The sequence below is a fragment of the Eublepharis macularius genome, chromosome 13 (genome assembly GCF_028583425.1).
Source record: "Eublepharis macularius isolate TG4126 chromosome 13, MPM_Emac_v1.0, whole genome shotgun sequence".
Classification (NCBI taxonomy): domain Eukaryota; kingdom Metazoa; phylum Chordata; class Lepidosauria; order Squamata; family Eublepharidae; genus Eublepharis; species Eublepharis macularius.
Genome location: NC_072802.1, coordinates 68,770,594 through 68,788,607, shown reverse-complemented (window position 1 = coordinate 68,788,607; position 18,014 = coordinate 68,770,594). Strand labels below are relative to the sequence as shown.

General features: G+C 43.0%; 1 protein-coding gene across 6 annotated transcripts in view; it reads right to left on the bottom strand.

Moving 5' to 3' along the window:
• Positions 1 to 3,647: 3,647 nt before the first annotated feature.
• Positions 3,648 to 18,014, bottom strand: part of MPHOSPH9 (M-phase phosphoprotein 9) — a 43,246-nt gene continuing 28,879 nt past the window's right edge. For 5 of the 6 annotated variants that reach the window (XM_054996964.1, XM_054996967.1, XM_054996966.1 and 2 more), the window contains exons 15-25: positions 17,079 to 17,126; positions 16,091 to 16,155; positions 14,151 to 14,252; positions 12,860 to 13,000; positions 11,515 to 11,693; positions 9,555 to 9,728; positions 9,012 to 9,132; positions 8,396 to 8,499; positions 5,732 to 5,982; positions 4,882 to 4,950; positions 3,648 to 4,418 (exon numbers count right to left, since the gene is read on the bottom strand). In XM_054996964.1, the coding sequence (XP_054852939.1) occupies positions 4,317 to 4,418; positions 4,882 to 4,950; positions 5,732 to 5,982; positions 8,396 to 8,499; positions 9,012 to 9,132; positions 9,555 to 9,728; positions 11,515 to 11,693; positions 12,860 to 13,000; positions 14,151 to 14,252; positions 16,091 to 16,155; positions 17,079 to 17,126 (1,356 nt within the window). In that variant the 3' untranslated portion in view covers positions 3,648 to 4,316. Of the gene's footprint in view, positions 4,419 to 4,881; positions 4,951 to 5,731; positions 5,983 to 6,394; positions 6,728 to 8,395; positions 8,500 to 9,011; positions 9,133 to 9,554; positions 9,729 to 11,514; positions 11,694 to 12,859; positions 13,001 to 14,150; positions 14,253 to 16,090; positions 16,156 to 17,078; positions 17,127 to 18,014 lie in introns of those variants that run through there. The other variant, XM_054996969.1, reaches the window with a different exon arrangement.

The window sequence follows — 18,014 nt, the reverse complement described above, 5'->3', positions numbered from 1 at the left end:
AGCCCAGATATTTATTGTGTATCATTTGATCAGCAAATTCCCCTACAAATTATAAACAATCCTAATTGCTTTTTAAATCTGAGAATAGAAGCCGTTCTACTAGTCATGATCATGTGAAAGCAGATCAAGAGGGGACAAAGACCTTCAGGATTCAGCATTCTGGACGTTAACAAGTTACACTCATAAAAAGCAAAGGAACAGTTGGGTGGAGGTAAATTTAGACCTGAAATGAAGGGCAAGCCAGAAGTAATGTGGCATCTCTGAAACTGGAAAGCAGCAGACGTATCAATTATCCAAGGAAGATTGCAGTGGCACAGAATAGAGGGAAGTGAACAAGGCTGCAATAATCAAGGAAGCGGTACTTGGCTGCAATGGAAGGCCAGCCAACCCAAGATAGATTCCTTGGGGCTGAAGTCCCTTGAGATGGACTTTCAAGGTCTCAGGGCAGGTCTAACCCTCATGCACTGAGTGAGCTTTGGGCTGTGCCCAGCCGGGCAGCTATGCAACAACATCATTCCATGAGAACATTTGGGCTAAATTAGTCCATCATACTTCCTTTTCTGGTTATATTTAGGATTGGTTACCCATCCTTCAGCTTTCCAAACCTGCTTTTGATCTGGTGGGATTCACTTGTGGGGCAATTTCCCTGCCAATGCCATTCTTAATTGCCCAATGAATTATAAAGTTAGAAAGGGCCGGAAAGGCTATCCAGTCCAACCTCCTGTACCATCCAGGGAATCCAAGGAATGGAGTCCTCCAGAAAGGGAGGGGTACCTCTCCCCAGCAATAGATTCTGTTATCCGATTGCACTTATTGTTAGGTTGCTAAGAGTTGAGCAGAGTTTGAAAGCAAAGCATTTGGTGAACAACCACCTCATTCTCCTCTTCCACGGCCACAAAGAAGTCTGAGGAAAGTTGGTTCTCGGACATGTGTTGCTCCAGGAACTTACCTTTATCACGTCTGGAACCCTGCAGATGTGGCTGGCCGGAGTGGCCCTGTGCTGTGTACAATTGCCCTGTCCCTACATTAGATTAGCAGTAGAGGTCGGCATGAACCAAAATACAAACCAAAGTTCATCACAAACTGGGCTGTTTTTTGGTTCGCAAACCAGTGGTTCATCGGAGGGTATTTCTGACGAACCGCAACAATTTTTAGGCCAGTTTGTTTGGTTTGTGTTTCGGTTCGTCACTGCAGACAGCCTGGTGCCTATCGAACAGTTTCCTAGGCAACGGGGGATGGGCTTTCTACAGATCTGCTGCCCCAGAAGTGACATATTCACGAACCAAACAAACTGGTTCGCAAACTGGGCAGTTTCATGCTGTTTCGTGGTTCATGAAACGTGACGAACCACAAACTGCAACAAACCGCTGTTTCCCCAGTTCGTGCCCATCTCTAATTAGCAGTCATGGAAGAAGAAGCTTAAAAGGAAGTGGGTCACAACAAACAGTTTGTGAATGGCCCCAGAACCACTTTGTAAGAGGCAATTAAGAAGTGGCGGAAGAAAAAAAAATACTGTTGATTTTTTTATAAGAGGCTGATTTGCAATCATCTTCTCTGTGGGGAAGAAACAAATTACAATGTACATAAAATGTGTTTTTCACGCATGAAAATAGACACTCTCCTGAGAATAGAGACAAGCCTTTACTCAGGACTTAGCTCCGATCCAGCACCCAGTTCCAGCCAAACTGTGAACACACATAATTGATGCTTCATCCTTAAGCATTTGTATTTCATTAACAAAGCGTGAGTGAACCTTTGCCTAGAGGGACTTGGATATCAGTGTTCCACTTCCAGTCCTCCTGAATCATAGAAATGAAACTAGGAGGTTTGGTTGCTGGACTTTGCAAGTACTTTTACAGTATGACTACCCACAAATAAAGCTATTGAACCAAACAAAGGAAAAGCTGGTTTTAGACAGAAGCCCACAATGAAGACAAAATGAGTAAGTCTGAAGCAGAGGAGGTAAGTGTGAGCTGTGGAGGCAAAAAACAAAGAGGGAATGAAGATTTGGCTTCTTGGGAATCCAAGGAAACAAAAGATGCTAAAACCTGTGAGAGCAAGAGACAGGGTGGTTTGGATCACACAGTTCACAACTTCAGCAGGCCGTTGATGCTGGGATTCATAAACATCAAAAAGTTACAAGATCCCCCCACTAGAAAAAAAAACCCAGATTACCTGTTTACAACCGTGTTAACAGAAGGTGAGAAAAGAATCCATCAGTGCTACTGCCAACTCCTAAAACAGTCTTTTCCATTATACGGGAGTAGAACTCCTCAAGGGCAGGACAGGAAAGAACTTTTCCTTCTCAGAATATCTGCTATGAAATATTTTAACGTTGGTATCAGTGGGTCAGTTTACACCATTCTGTCCATTATCGGTGGATTTTCAGTTCAGCAAAATGTGGGAATGAACTCAACAGGGAGTAATTGAGTGTGAAGTTGAATGAAAAAGTTCTCTTTTGAACTTGTTATGATCCTTCAATACACAAAACCCTCTACTCAATGCTGCAATCATCAAGCAAAGAACAAGTTCATATCGTGTTCCACCTTTAAAGAGGGGAATGTATTCTCAGTGTCGTATGGACGTGGTACATCTCCCTGCTCTCCATAATGAACAGTCATTAAAATCTCCTGCTAAGGAATCAAGGAGAACGGGGGCCACAATCTCTCCTTTGGCATCCCACAAGCACCTGGCACATTTTGGTATCTCTCTAGGAATCCAGAGATGGAGCAGAGAAGAGCTCTCTCTGGCAATCTCTTACCAGTTAAACAGCAAGCCCCCACACTGCAAAGGAACGAAACAACGTTGGAAAACGAACAGCCCAGAGAGACTAGTATGTACAGGATTATAGCCTGGGCAATGAATTAAGCATTTCAGCATCTGAACCATTATTGTTAAAAGAGGTGGGGTAAAGAGAACATTAGTGTACCTGGGGGTGCACTTAATTAAGTTTTATGAAGACAAATGCAGAAATTAGGTACCACCTGCTAGACCAGACATTTTGCCGAGGAAAGAGTTCATTATGGGATTTAGAACAAACAAATGATTACTGTGATTATTGTTTCTGAATGAGCCCTGGTGGAGTCTTTAATTAGCAAATACAGAGGCAAACCCACACAAAGGACTTATCTTTCTAGCAGCCTTAAGAAGGGAATCCATCATCAAAATCAGCAGGGCTTTCCTCTCAGACTGCAATTGGCCTGGAAAAGTAATCTTTTCTACACGTGGCAGGTCCTGAATTACAGATGCAGTCCTATATGCTATCTCGCCTCAGCGGGCGCTTGGATTTCTGGAGGGAAGAGAAGGCTGAATTTCAAGTTTCAAGTGATTCAGATTGCTCAGATGATGGTCCATGTGTTTCTAAGGTTACTATCAAGAACAGGTGAGATTGGGCGTCTTGAACTGGCACACAAGAGAATTTATGCCACAATATACATCTTAGTTTAAGGTGCCACAGATGTGTGTGTGTGTGTTTTGGTTGCATTCAATTAATATGGCTACCCCGCCCCTCTAATTTTCATAGAAAAACTGCAAGCAGAAGGATGTAATATTTTCTGTATCATATCATGAAAGAAATAGGATCTACCCTCCAAGTTCCCAGCAGGATTTAAAAATGATCCGGACTTTTTCACTCCATTCAATGAAGTTTTAATGAAATGCTTCTGCAACAAACATGCAAAATTTTAAAAAAAACTTATTTAAAAAGAAGATAGAATAATGTTATTTACTTCATTTCAAATTTTGCCTATGCACGTATATGGTATTTAAAGTAGGCTTTCCTCTTGAAAATACTGAAATGGAAAACAGATGTTTGTGAAACAAGATAAAATATATGAACATCACATTGGAGCCCACTTCACAACAAGAAGTTGAGTGTCATATTCAGTGGAAATAAAAACTGCAATACTTCATCATACCTTACTTTACAAGACAGGTGAGTTGCTCTATAAAAACGATGAGCAGAGTGCACTACAAAAAACTGATTTCAACATGATAATCTTTTAAAAACAAGCTGCCTCTTTGTGTCACTATTCTTATAAAGAATTCATGTCCCTCATTTTCAGAAAAAACTATTAACACTTCTTCAAAAGTAGCAAAATACAGAATTGACAGATTGATTCCTTCAGGTGTAACAAAAATAGGTTTTAAAATATATGTGGCTCAATACAAAATATTGCTGTGTCTAAAGGGGAACATGATTGCATAACAGCTGGAGAGGGGGTTACAAAAATACAAAACTGGTTGCATTTCCATAGCGCATAAGTATTATGCTTTAGTGCAAACAAAAGGACATCTGGAATTTAAATAGAGACATCTCAGCTATTTGCAGAGGTACGCAAAACATGGAATCTCTTTAGGATCATGCGGATGGAACCTAGTTCTCTAGTGATCCTTTCCAAGCGATCTTCCAAGGCTTCCTGAAAAGAAGGAAAACACAATGTTTGATTTTGGAGCTGGGAAAGGCAAGATACAATCCTTCTAAAATGGAATGCTAGCATCGCCCAATGTTTTCTCTGTGATGTGTTCCTTCCACATATCGTTTTGGGTTCAGCTGCAAGCAGGGCTTTTTTTCTGGGAAAAGAGGTGGTGGCACTCAGTGGGTTGCTCTCGGAGAAAATGATCACATGGCTGGTGGCCCCGCCCCCTGATCTCCAGTCAGAGGGGAGTTTAGATTGCCCTCTGCGCCGCTCGGTGGCACGGAGGGCAATCTAAACTCCCCTCTGTCTGGAGATCAGGGGGCGGGGCCACCAGCCATGTGATCATTTTCAAGAGTTTCCGGAACTCTGTTCCACCACGTTCCAGCTGAAAAAAAGCCCTGGCTGCAACTCTGAAAGACACTTACCCAAGACCTCAAAGATGTAACAAAATGAGAATTTGTACCTGATTTAACCTGGCTTGCAGAGTCAGTCTCCCTCCTGTACAAGGTATCCGGCTCAACTGGGCCTCAATCTAGTAACACAAATAACAAACCTTCAAGAATCAGAATAAATTCTACCTGTGATAGTATCTGTGAGAAAGCTGGGAACCATTTTTGAGCAACTAGGACAATACCATCCTGTCTCATGTTAATATATCTGCCCCTACCAAGACATCCCTTTCTACTATCTGTTGGAAGCTTTGGCAGTGAAGAGTGTGGGCAAGTTGTAGCCAACTTATGGTGACCTCAGCTGGGGTTTCCAAGGTATGCAAAACATGGAATCTCTTCAGAGGTGGTGTGCCTTCTGCATAGCAACCCTGGACTTCTGTGGTGGACTCCCATCCACTTATTACCCAGGGCTGACCCGGCTTAGCTTCGGAGATCTGAGAAGATTGGGCTCACCTGGGCCATCCAGGTCAGGGCACTGGAAGCTTTATTTCCCATTAAATAGTTTTGAAGGCAATTGCACTGTGGGCCAGGGAGGAAAAGGGGAGAGATTTGAGGATAGCAGTATTCAAATGACATTACATCAAATCCATGAAATGGCCTACCAAGCTAATAGGATCTGGAATGGAATTTAACACACTTGCTGCCTATCTCTCTGGGGGGGCGGGAATTAATGTGCTTGCAAACACCACAGTGTTGTTCAACAGGATGCAAGACCAGCCCACAGAGATGGAATTGGTACTGGTAATCCACAAGACATGACATTCTAGTCTGGCTTCACAGACACTGTGGAAGTAGTTTGCCAACACATCGTAAGTTAAATAACAACATAAAAAAGAAAATGCTGCCAAAACTCGTGACTTCTACCTGTTGCTTTTCATGTGTGAGCTCATCAAAGAGTTTCTCAGTCTCAGCCAATGTCTTGATCCTTGAAACATATTTAAAATCTGCCTCGTAAGCAGGTGCTCCTGAAGACAGACCTGGCTCACTTGCTTGAGCGGAGCTCTGTTCTTCCCACGCTGGCCCCATCACACCTGCCTTGGCTCCTACATGTAAAGAATCAGCACAAGGGGAATACCTCCCATGGCTGCCTTTACGTGGGATGTGCTGCTTTATATCTAGACAGCAACAAAAGAAGACAGGATTTTAAGGTCTCTATAGAACAGCAAACAATACAGAAAATCCCCTGGTTATGAAAAAAGTAGATGAAAATACGCATTTTGTAACTGTGGCAGAAGACTTTAATGCAGACTTCTACAAGTTTTAATGTAATGAGCTGTGGACTGTCCTGCAATAGGCCTTTAAGTGACTTTCATCATTTTAAATAGTTCCCAGGTACAACCCAACATCAAGGTCCTTTCATTGTCTTGGTTCCGATGTATGAACAAGCCCAGAGGAGCCTCAGGCTCACCTGCATGATCCTTCTTCTGCTCTTATACCTCTTGTAAATTATTTATTTATCTTGTATAGTGTCTTTCCACTGTATTTAGTGCTCGTCTGGTTTCCAATAAGCCATCATTTGCTCTTCCATCCATCTTGGCAGCCTCTTATTTGTACTTGCTGTACAAACCAGGATTGCAAATAGAACAAACCACAGTTTGCTCTTCCAGATTGCAAGGCAAACACAAACCATGGTTTGCTGAATACTAGAAAGCAGCTAGTTCATTCACAACTAAAGAGAGCAGGAAGGCTCGTGCAAGACAGCCGGAAGCTTCTTCTCAGCTCGTTCATGTAATGTAACCGTATCTATATCCAAGGCATAGTGCTGATGGTTAATCAGGAAATTTTTGATGCAAGGTTCTGAAGTGCCTTCTTGAACACACTTCATTGCATGTGTTGCTGTTTGGTTCCATCCAAATATGCCTAAAAGGGGCAACAACAAAAACAACTTTGACTTTTTTATGAATGTGAATGCACATTCTGTGCACATGCCTCACCCTACTGTATTGTTCATTGAATGTCCCAGCCGTTGATTGTTTTGACTTACACTGTGTAATCCACCTTGGGTCCCAGAAAGAAAGGTGGACTATAAATAACATAAATAAAATAAATTCAAAAGCCCTAATTAGTCTTTTACCAGTAATAAAGTCCTTTGTACAATAATAAAACGTGTCTATCTTGTACCTCTTATGAGACAAAATGGTCAGAAATTAAAATTAAGACAACCAACTTTAAATCCACATTAAATTATGCGATAGGATATTAGTCCTGTTATTTTCATAGATTAGACTTGATCCTTGCCATTCGAAAGGGATCGGTTCTTGGGACGACTGCAAATGGCAACACTGCCAACACTGAAGGGGCGGGTCATCAGCTCCCTCTCAGTAACGAAAACAACCGTATTTCCAGCAAAATGTTATGATATAATTGGAGTGAAGGCTGGACCACAGACCACATGGCTGGACCACAGACCACAAATAAGAGATCTCACAACTTCAAAAGTAACGAATCAGCAAATGGTGAAGGGTAGGCTGTATAACAAAACAGTAGGATTACAATTTACAGTAATGTCACTGATCTCTAGTTTGATGCTTAGAGAATTAAAGTGGTTGTTCATTAAGAAAAAGCATACCCATGCACATTTTGAGCATGAGATGCATTAAATGGGGATCCAGTTTGGTGCAGTGGTTAAGAGCACAGGACTCTAATTTAGAGAACTGGGTTTGATTCCCCACTCGTCCACTTGAAGCCAGCTGGATGACTTTGGGTCACTCACAGCTTCTAGGAGCTCCCTCTGCCCCACCCACCTCACAGGGTATTTGTTTGTTGTGGGGATAATAATAACATACTTCGTAAACAGCTCTGAGTGGGTATTAAGTTGTCCTGAAGGGCGGTATATAAATCAAATGTTGTTGTTGTTATTAAATGTATCATTCACATTTATACCCTTCTTTCAAGAAGAGGATGGTGAACACAAGGCCTCTCCCATTTTGCCCCAAGAGCAACCACGGGAAGTTGGTTTAGGTTGAAAGTTCATGACTGGCCAAAAATCAACAGATAAAGGTCATGGATTGAACCCAGGTGGAGATCACTATTATTATCATCATCATCATCATCATCTTGTCATCAAAATTAATTTCATTTTACAGAGCAGAAGAGTTCTGGCCCCGAGGTATTTGTAGTCTCAAATCTGCGCACTGCCATGTTGCATAACACAGTCTGCTTTCTCCCACACAGCAGAATTTCATGCTGGCTTATTACAACTGTAGTTAGAAACTGATCCTTCTGGTATTAAATTATATTTCTCTGCAGCATATTTGATTCCACTCGTGCTAACAGCAAGTGCCCAACCATTCCAGTACTTCAGGAAAGCATCTACTGATTGCAGTGGAAAGAATTCAGAGGTGGGGAGGGGGCAGATTTTAGAAAGACCGCATAAGCATGAGCGCCTTTGGAGACCTCTATGAAACGTGAACGTTATAAAGACTCATCCTTGTTAATGAAAAGTGTTCTGACATGGCAAATGGACAATAGTTCTTATTTATTTATTTTACAAGACAAAAACAGAACCCACCTACTGTGGAAATTTACCTTCTGTGTCACCTACGGAAAGAAACTGGAGCCTTTTCCGTGGGTTGCTGTATTGTGATGCAGGCGCAGGAACATTTTCCATCTCATCAAGGAGGACATCAAACCTAATATTCAAGGGATTGGGGGGGGGGGGGGGGAAGAGTGTTTTTTTGTCAAGAGCTTTTCCTTCCCCCATCTTTGAATGCCGACCAGATCCACCCTTTGTCAGCACAGGCAATCGCTAGATGGAAGGACTCTACTGTAATTTCCCTGCCGGATTTAACCACAAACACAATACTACATTTAAACTTCCCAGATCTAATGTCTCCTTATGCAAAAGCCCACGGTCATGTAGGAAAGACTGATTGGCACTAACCCACCAAATCCACATACAGACTGAGCATCCTATAGACCGCAAAGCTGAGCCAGTGACGGAGGCTGCGCACATGCGCCGCCCCAAATAGCAGCCTGCCCATAAGCTATCCAGAAGCAGCCCAGCAGCCTTCTGTCGCTGCTCCCCCGATTCCCTGGATCACAGTCTGCTTTTACAGGACTACCTTCGTAAACTGTGATATATTCTTAACCTTCATATGAAAGCGAGGGTTCCCGGCCCAAGCTAGTACTGGCAGACTGTTACCTCGTCACGGTGTTCTCATTTTTGCTGAGCAAGTGACTAAATCCTGGAGACAAGTTCTCTTTTGGAGACCGTTTTGGGCTGTAGGTCACAGCGACGGGAGCCAGCATGATCTCTCTCCGTGCTGGTGAGAGAAATGGCTTATTACAACGTGGTCTTTACCGCATGCGTCTTCAACCGTTCCTGGGTTAAATATATTTCCTCACAAGGACATGGCTTAAACCGTATGTTCACGGAAGAGATCAGTAAGCCCTTCGTCCAAATGTGGCCCCAAGAGAAGTACGAGCTCCCCCTCTGCAACTTGCAAGAGACGGAAAGCAGAGGAAGGGGTGGCTGTGGAAATGGACTTCTTGGCAGTCTTATTCCGGGACTAGGGCCCCTCTGCCTCACCACCCTCCAAACAGCCCTCCAACAGAACTTGCTGGGTGGACCCCTGTCATTAGGCGGCATCCACTGACAGAGCATGAGCTGCGTGCTCGCTCTCCTTCGTGCTCACCACCCCAAACAAAGAACTTGCCTGTAAGTTGGATAACCTGCAATTCTTACTTGGAGTGTTTAGAGTGTTTGACTTCCTACTGGAAGGGGGGAGAGATGAGGACCTCTGGCCACAAGGCGAGCTGTATCTCTTGTGTCTGTGCTGGTCTTTGGCTTTCTCTGGGGACCGACTGGCACCGAGGGCAGTTTCATCAAATCCAACGGTCAGACGTCGGCTGGTTGATTCTGCAACAAGCAGCACAAGAACATAGTGTCAGACTGTGGCTAAATAATATCCTTCCTACAGGTTCTCCTCTACAAGCAAACAAGAGTCCATTGTTTGAATAAGGAAACTTTACTGTAGAAATGACCCATTATAGTCCATTGTCCTGAATAAGAGATCCAGGATGGTACAAGAGCATTGTTACCAATGAAGAGCAAAGCATGAGGTACAAAGTAACAGTTCCCAGCTGAGCCAGCCTCCCCCCACAGTTCTCAAAACAACATCTTTCAGTCTTGGGAAGCTGGATTCTGTCAAGGCCGATCTGGGATGGAACGTTGTTAGACAAAACAATCTCGTTCGGTGAGAAGTCTGCTTGGGAACTTGTGCACCTGTGGGGAAAGCACTTAAACACTAGAAGCATTAGAAAATGGAGGCAGTACAGTTCATATACCCACTGAACCTGACACATAGATGGATGTGCATAAGAGCCACCCTGACACTCAGAGAACACATCAGTCCAAAATCACCACTTGTTCTTTTTTAAACTGCAGATTGTCTCAAATGGGCAAGTGGTCCTTATTGGCCAAGAACTGTTTACAAAAGGTAAACCGGGGGGGGGGGGGCTTTTCCTGAGGTGACTGGGCTCTGAAGAGATCATGGCTCAGTGGTAGAGCCTCTGTTTGGCATGCAGGAGGTCCCAGGTTCAATCCCTGGCATCTCCGGTTAAAAGGATAAGGGGGAGGTGATGTGAAAGGCCTCTGCCTGAGACCCTGGAGTGCCGCTGAGTAGGCAGTACTGATTTTGATGGACGGGGGTCTGTTTCAGTACAAGGCAGTTTCATAAGCTCATCTGTCCTTTGCACCCCAAAGTTTGTGTTTCACTGGCCTGGCCTGCTGCTGCTTACTTCCTGGTGGTTGCACTGCCTTCTCTTCCATCAGCAGGGCCTTTAAAGAGCCACAGCAAAAGTGGGGTATTGCACCCCTTCATTTGGACACCTTGTTAACTAGGTCTGCCCTAATCCTTTCAGTAGAAACCAAGTCTGCAATTCTCAGAAAAGGCAGAAGATATGTATGGACACTGCTTCAAAACCAGTATTTGGATACTGAGGAATTTCTCTTCCCATTTGTAGCTATGAGAACAGTTCCTGATCAAACACACTGTACTATTATTCAGTCAGCTTGTGCAGATTTGTACACACACACACACACACACACAGGACTGGAACCCTTTGCAGAAAAGCAAGCCTTACAAAACATCTCCTAGTTGGTTCTGCAAAGGATGCATTCTGCATGGAGGCTCTCCCTCATCTAAAGACAAGCCGGTCCAAGAGCTGTTGCCCTTCCTGCAGCTCCCTGATCAGCTCTCCCAATGTTTCTTTATAGATTAAAAAGCAGCCGGTGCTGAGAGGAGGCCAGGGCACTAAAGGAGGAGAATTTTAACCCTTTGTCCCCAATAGGAAATACCCCCCTAAACAGCTACGAGGCACGGGGGAACACAAATATGGCTAGCTCTATGACCACTATCAGCTCCCTGTGTTTGTGTGTGTGAACGCATGCACACAAATACAGTTTCTACTGTGGATGTGTATGCAGGATAGGGTTAAAGTGCCTCTCAACCAGCACAGCAATACAGACCTTCTCCCTCCACAGCTGCTTTTTAGCCTTAAAGAAAACAGGATCAGGAGATTTAGTTGTGGATCTCTGACATGATCAGTAGTTTGTTCCCTATTCTAATAGGCAGGAGGAAAGAAAAATCAGCGAAACCAAAGAGCTTGGCTCCAAAAACCAGGAAAAAACCACGACAACTTACTGGTGGGAGCCTCCTCATCTTTTTCTGTCTGACTGCCCCAACTTTTCAATGCCTTCCTTTCTTCAAGTTCTTTAACCGCTTTTAAGATGGGTGCTTCTGGCACTTCCCTTTCTTTTTTCCCTGTTTCATTTGTAAGTGGAGGATCCGGGGAGGAGTCCTTTTCTGGTGGAGAGTGGTGCCTTAAACCAACAAACAGATGAGGCATTATACACATTCAGCATTGCCATAACCACTGTAAGAAAAGATCAAAAAGCCGCGCTCAGGGATTAAAGGATAATTGTATTCGGCCACAACAAAGAGAGCTGCAGCCACAACAGATCTCTAGGATGCCACAAGATAGTATTGTCATGGGGAAAACAGGGTCGCGCCTTCCTGTAATTGTTGTTCATTGAGCATTCTTCTGTGCAGGCTCACACAGGAACTGCACATGCTCAGGCCAGCTGGGACTGCACAGAACAAACCAATGGCTGTTCCCGTCAACGGTCAGCAGAACAAACAGGGGAAATCCCACGGGAAGCAAACAGACTCAATTCGTAACTCTCTCTTCCGACTTATATTTTAAAGTGCAAGTGCTAATTATTTCATATCCTTTGACAGCTCATATACCAAACAGTAATTCCATAATTCATAGCAAGTATCTCATAATGAACAATGCACAATAAATATCTCTACAGTAACAGTAGTCAGAGCTAATTGAATGCAACAACCATCCGGGTGCAATAAAGAGTTCTCTTCTTACAAAAGTCCTTATGGCAGTGTCTTTCTTTCGTAAGTCCTCAAGTTCCTCCAAGTATAAGCAAGCCGATGTAGCGCTAGAAAGCACTGCCGCCAGGATCCGGGATGTTTGTCTTGTGATTATTCCTCTTGTGTGATGTAGTGCATGCTCCTGAAGAAGGAAGCACGAAATCTGTGGACTGTAGCCGGCCCCAGATTGGGCGTGAGGAGGACTCTTCCATCAGCCTCGCTACATTGGCTTGCTTATGAATTATGGAATTACTGTTTGGTATATGAGCTGTCGAAGGATATGAAATAATTAGCACTTGCGCTTTAAAATATAAGTCGGAAGAGAGAGTTACGAATTGAGTCTGTTTGCTTCCCGTGGGATTTCCCCTGTTTGTTCTGGGGACTGCAGAGAAGACATGATGATGAAACACATTTACAGTATATTAGACACAAGTGATAGAGAGCCAAGGCAATCTTCATCCAGATTCCAACTTAGGCCTTGACAAAGATCATAGGAAAAGGGCGATTCTGTGACCTCAGGTGCAAGGTCTACCAGCAGCAGAGGCAGAACTAGCAGAAGGCTCCCCTTTGGGAAGGGCATGCATTCAAACCCCTCCCTTACCTGTAAGCAGCATAAGCATCTTCTAGCCTGTTATCCTTGGGACCCTCATTAGCTTCTAAAGGCTGTCCTGTGAAGATGGAATATTCTGCACCAGGTATCAGCCACTTCCTTCTGCTAACGTCAGAGCTTGCTCGTTTGTTGCTGGGACAGAAACGTGGTGTTAGTGAAAAGCTTACACTTTGCTTCTGGAACGTATAGGCTAGCATCAGACTAGTAGCAATCAATCTCAATCCCAAAACACCACCACCACGAAACTAGCTGGGGTAGCTGACCCCACTGCAAAACATAAAAGAAAGGATAATACTCCTGCATTTTAAGGAGATGTTTAACTTCTACATTCAGAAAAACATTCAGCTTCCTTGACCTTGGAGGCCAATTATATATTTTTTTTCATAATCCTCAGTTTCATTTTGTTACACATTATAAATTTGACAACACTATGGTATATCAGCAATATCCACTAAGAGTCCTATCACTGGGACAGACATCCCAAAATATCTTCTCTCTTTAATACTGCTTCTTCTTTAGTTCCTTTGCTTCCTTGTGTATTTGTAATTCTGAAGAAGCTGATGGCAGGTGAGACTTTACCAAATTTGACCATATGCATTTTAGGCAACAGTAATTTCCAAAGTAAAGAGAGCATCAGTTGTACGTTTCCAAGAGACGAGCATGGATTTTAAAAAACCAAAAAGTCTCTTCTATGAGTTTGACATTCTCACATTTCTCAACATTAAATCCCCCCCTCATCTGCCCCAGAAAGGTGTGCACCCTTTCATGTTTCTGATCCCTGCATTCTATCAGAAGCTTTGGGTATTGTCATTCTGTCATTAAAAGCTGCCCTCTACACACAAACTTCCTGCCCGTCACTGATGGGCTGATTATTTAGGTCTCCAGAAGGAGTCTTTCAAGCAATAAAAGCCAATTGCTGTTAAAGACCTTTCGGCACTTTGCCGCAGAACTGACTTATAAGAGATTATCAAGGCACCTGCCTGTTACTGAATGCTCGCTTGCTCTCTAAGCTGAAGTGGTAAATATTTTTATGCCTGTTAAGATGTTCTACCACCAAGTAGTGGCATAACTTAGGCATCTGGAGTAATTCACACACACCATGCGAAACAGGCTTTACCCTACATAATGGCAGTCAACAGGAACTCTGATTCATCTTTCATAAGCAAAAAGAAAGCGGCTGTTTGTTTTTGGACGCTGCAGTCCCTCTTCTGCATACAGTAACACTGATCGGCAGACACCTTTTCAAGCCACACTACCTGCAAAGGTTTGTGTGTTAACTTACTTAGTGGAAGGTGTTTTGGAGTGACTTTCTGCAAAAGGCCGATATGTCTGCATGTTTTCATGTTCCAGCTGCTTGATTTGAGCTTCCAGTTTCAAGATTGTTCTACAGAAGAAAAAGACACAGTTTTACAAAAACAATTTTAAATAGGTTTGATCCAATGGCTCTGACAGGACAGCTCAGTTCCATTTTTTTTTTTGGTTTAAAATCACAGGTCACTGCAGAACAATATTCCTCACAAGTATGTGCAAAGTGTCCCATGTTCATACACATGCCCCCAATTAGCTAATTTGGAGCATTATATTTACAGACTGCAATGGTCACAGAGCCTCTAAAAATATACATACCAAGCTTGTTATGGCACGTTTGAGTGTTAAACAGCAACAGCTTCTGATTTTCCTAGTTGCAAGACTGCAAGAAGGTTTAATTGTATATGGCCAAAGGCCGTCACAATACGAAGTTAAAAACAGTAAAAATAGAAATCCAATTTTTGGATTTTCCTAGTTGCTAGAGCAAGTAGTACAGCCTTGTGGGTGTAATTTTTATCCCAAATCAGAAAAACAAAACTTTTCAGAATCCAATAGCCCAATCATACTCCTAGGCAAACCTGGTAGGAATCTCTCTTTGCAATCCCTACAGAGCCGGGAGTACAGGATGCAATGAATTCAGTCCTCAATCATCTATTGGTATCATATATACCAATACTGGTCTACTGGTATGTAATTGTATTTGCCACGCAAATATGTTGATGGCATTGTTTGGAAGGGTAATCACGGGAAGAAAAAAGTTTCCTTGGAGGGTAGAATTCTGACCCATCAACTTAGCTTTCAGTTCTTTGTTACAATGGTTTGACTCAGCACAAGGCTGTTACTTTCGCTGCATCTTCATACAATGTAATCTTATTCTTCCCCAACAGAACCAAGAAACCCAAGGCGTTGGGAGTGCTGCTATAAATCAAGTCTGTTTATGCAAAGCTATCTGCCCATTTTGGATGCATTTTCACTTTTTTGTTTATTCCAATTAAATAAAATGAAATAGTATGTCCAGGTACAGGGGTCCAAGGGGGTACCTCCCGCCTGCCGTTTCAAGTGCTGCTTACAGCCGCTCAAACCCCTAGCAGGCCACCGGGAAGAATAGCCCTTAGCCCTCCTGTTGAGACACACCAGTCTCTGGGTTCTTTTCCAACCTGGGGGACTCTGCACACACTTGGTCAGACACTCACAGACACAAGGCTTACATAAAAGGTATTTATTACCTCAGAAAGAATGTATGCAAGTAGCAGGAACCACTCTACTCAGGCACAAGCGAAGGGCATTTAAAACAAATAAAGCTTGTCTATATTAACTACAGCTGACTAACATTTCTGAGGAAAACTTGAGGCTTACAGTCATTAACAAACTCCTTAAACTATACCAGGGAGGTCTGGTCGTCAGGCCTGGCACAGAGCAAAAAAATATCTCCCTCATCTGCTGGAAAAGTAGTCTCTCTCCCCCTCTCTCTGGGCTGAGAGGAGCCAACCTTTTCCTCTCAGATCCCTAGCCAATCAGAGTTGCCGTCAATCCGCGTTGCTAGGCGGGAACTGGGATAAGACTCCCTTGTTTCTCAAGGCCCCCCCTCTCGGCAACAGCTTGCAGGTGCAGTTAATTAGCTGAGCCAGACTTTCTGCTCCCAGGAAGTTAAGCTAGAACTTTGCCTGTGGAAACTTAGAAGCCTGAACCAATACAGGCAATGGACTTAAAGGGGCTCTGCTAGACATAGTACAGCACCCCTTGCCTCCCCTCCCCTGGCAAGTCACCACTAGCTCCAAGCAATGTAAGTTAGTGACGTTCATGGATGTCTTTGTGTAAAACTACATAAAACTGTAGTTATGCTCTCCGAATCTCAATGCACTCTCAAATGGCAATATTTTCTTGCCCAGAATTAAATGGCACATTTGGATTTACCTTTTCAAGTCAGAGATCTGAGCATGCGCATCGAGCAATTTATTCTCAGTGATATTTAATGTGTCCTGGGGGAAGGGAAAACAAGGATATTAAGTTCACAGTAAGTATAAAATAGACACAGAACTGGGCTCTTGTACTCCCAAAAGATTACAGTGAAGCTCTTCCATTTAGCTGGATATTGATCCAGTTTGACTATTACTTTCTTTTGTCAAAATCCAGTGGATGGGTTATACTTCACCAATAGTGACCAACAATGAATCATAAAGGATCTCTCTATTCCCAACTGGCTAGCAGCCTTGGCTCCCCTGCCCTCCCCCCCAATCTTGCCACATGCAGCATCTATTTTACACGAGGATTCCCTGCTTCTGGTCACCTTTAGTGACAGCATGCCTTGTGGGTTTCTGCTCTCTTGCTTGCAGTATGCTAGAATTCACATGATCTAGGCTAGCACATGACAAAATGCTGCTTTAGATGGCTGGAATAGTGACTTCTGGGTATCAACACCCCTGATCCCATTAAAACATTATCCAGAGGGTTTATTTTTGAGGAGAAACAAATTGTATATGTCTCCTGACTTCACATAGTGTCTTTTAATTGCATACAGCAAATGATCATAACAACATTCGGTTTATATACTGCCCTTCAGGACAACTTAATACCCACTCAGAGCGGTTTACAAACTATGTTATTATTATCTCCACAACAATCACCCTGTGAGGCAGGTGGGACTGAGAGAGCTCTGAAAGAGCTGTGACTGACCCAAGGTCACCCAGCTGGCTTCAAATGGAGGAGTGGGGAATCAAACCTGGTTCTCCAGATTAGAGTCCTGCTGCTCTTCACCACTACACCAAACTGGCTCTCCAAATCTTCCAGCCTTAGAGGTTTAAGACTCTGATTCTCCAAAACTGCCTCTGTTTTTGGTCCTCCCCATTCTAATACCTCTCAGTGCCCTATTTGAGAGCCCCAGGTGTGTATATTTGCTCCTTACCTTAACTCTTTCATGTTCTTTCCCAAGGGATTCATATTCTCCTAAAAGCTACAAAGAAAGAAAAGCATTTTGTGTTCAATTCTAAAGTTATTTTTAAAATTAATGAAATAAAATCCATTTACAATACTATTTTAGCAGGTATTCAACCAGTCAAGTGGCACATGTGTACACACATGCACACGTGTGCCTATGCTTAATCAACATTTCTATCTGAAAGTCCCACAAACAAATTCTGGAAAAGCCTATCACAATTCTACTCTAGACCCCATGGCCTGTTTTAGATGCCTCATTCGCTAATGCAGGTAAAAGATCAGTAGTACTGGCTTTACAACCAACAATAATTAAGTCATTCCCCCCACACCTGACTTGGGTACAAATTTGCATTAGAAAGGTACAGTGAAAAAGAGTACATGTTATGAGCGGACAGGATCAGGTGTTTGGACAAAATATTGTCCTCTCATAATGAATGGCAAGTGTTCAAATAGGCTGAGATTATTATTATTGATGGGGCATACAAGAATTACCAACCCCCCTTTCATATTATAGCAAATTTTACATGAACAACAATTTTAAACGAATGAAGAGGAAGTATAGGGACACCTCATTTGTGGAAGATTCAGAGGAGTTAGCTATGTTAGTCTGTAGTAGCAAAATAGAAAAGAGTCCATTAGCACCTTTAAGACTAACCAACTTTACTGTAGCATAAGCTTTCAAGAACCACAGCTCTCTTCATCAGATGCTTGCATCTAATGAAAAGAGCTGTGGTTCTCGAAAGTTTATGCTACAATAAAGTTGGTTAGTCTTAAAGGTGCTACTGGACTCTTTACTCATTTGTGGAAGATCCTTCTCAGAAATATTTGGTAGACACCAGCTCTCTTAGGCATTGTTAAAATACTTTATTTTCCCAGTCAATTTGTTGTTTGATATTTTCAACAT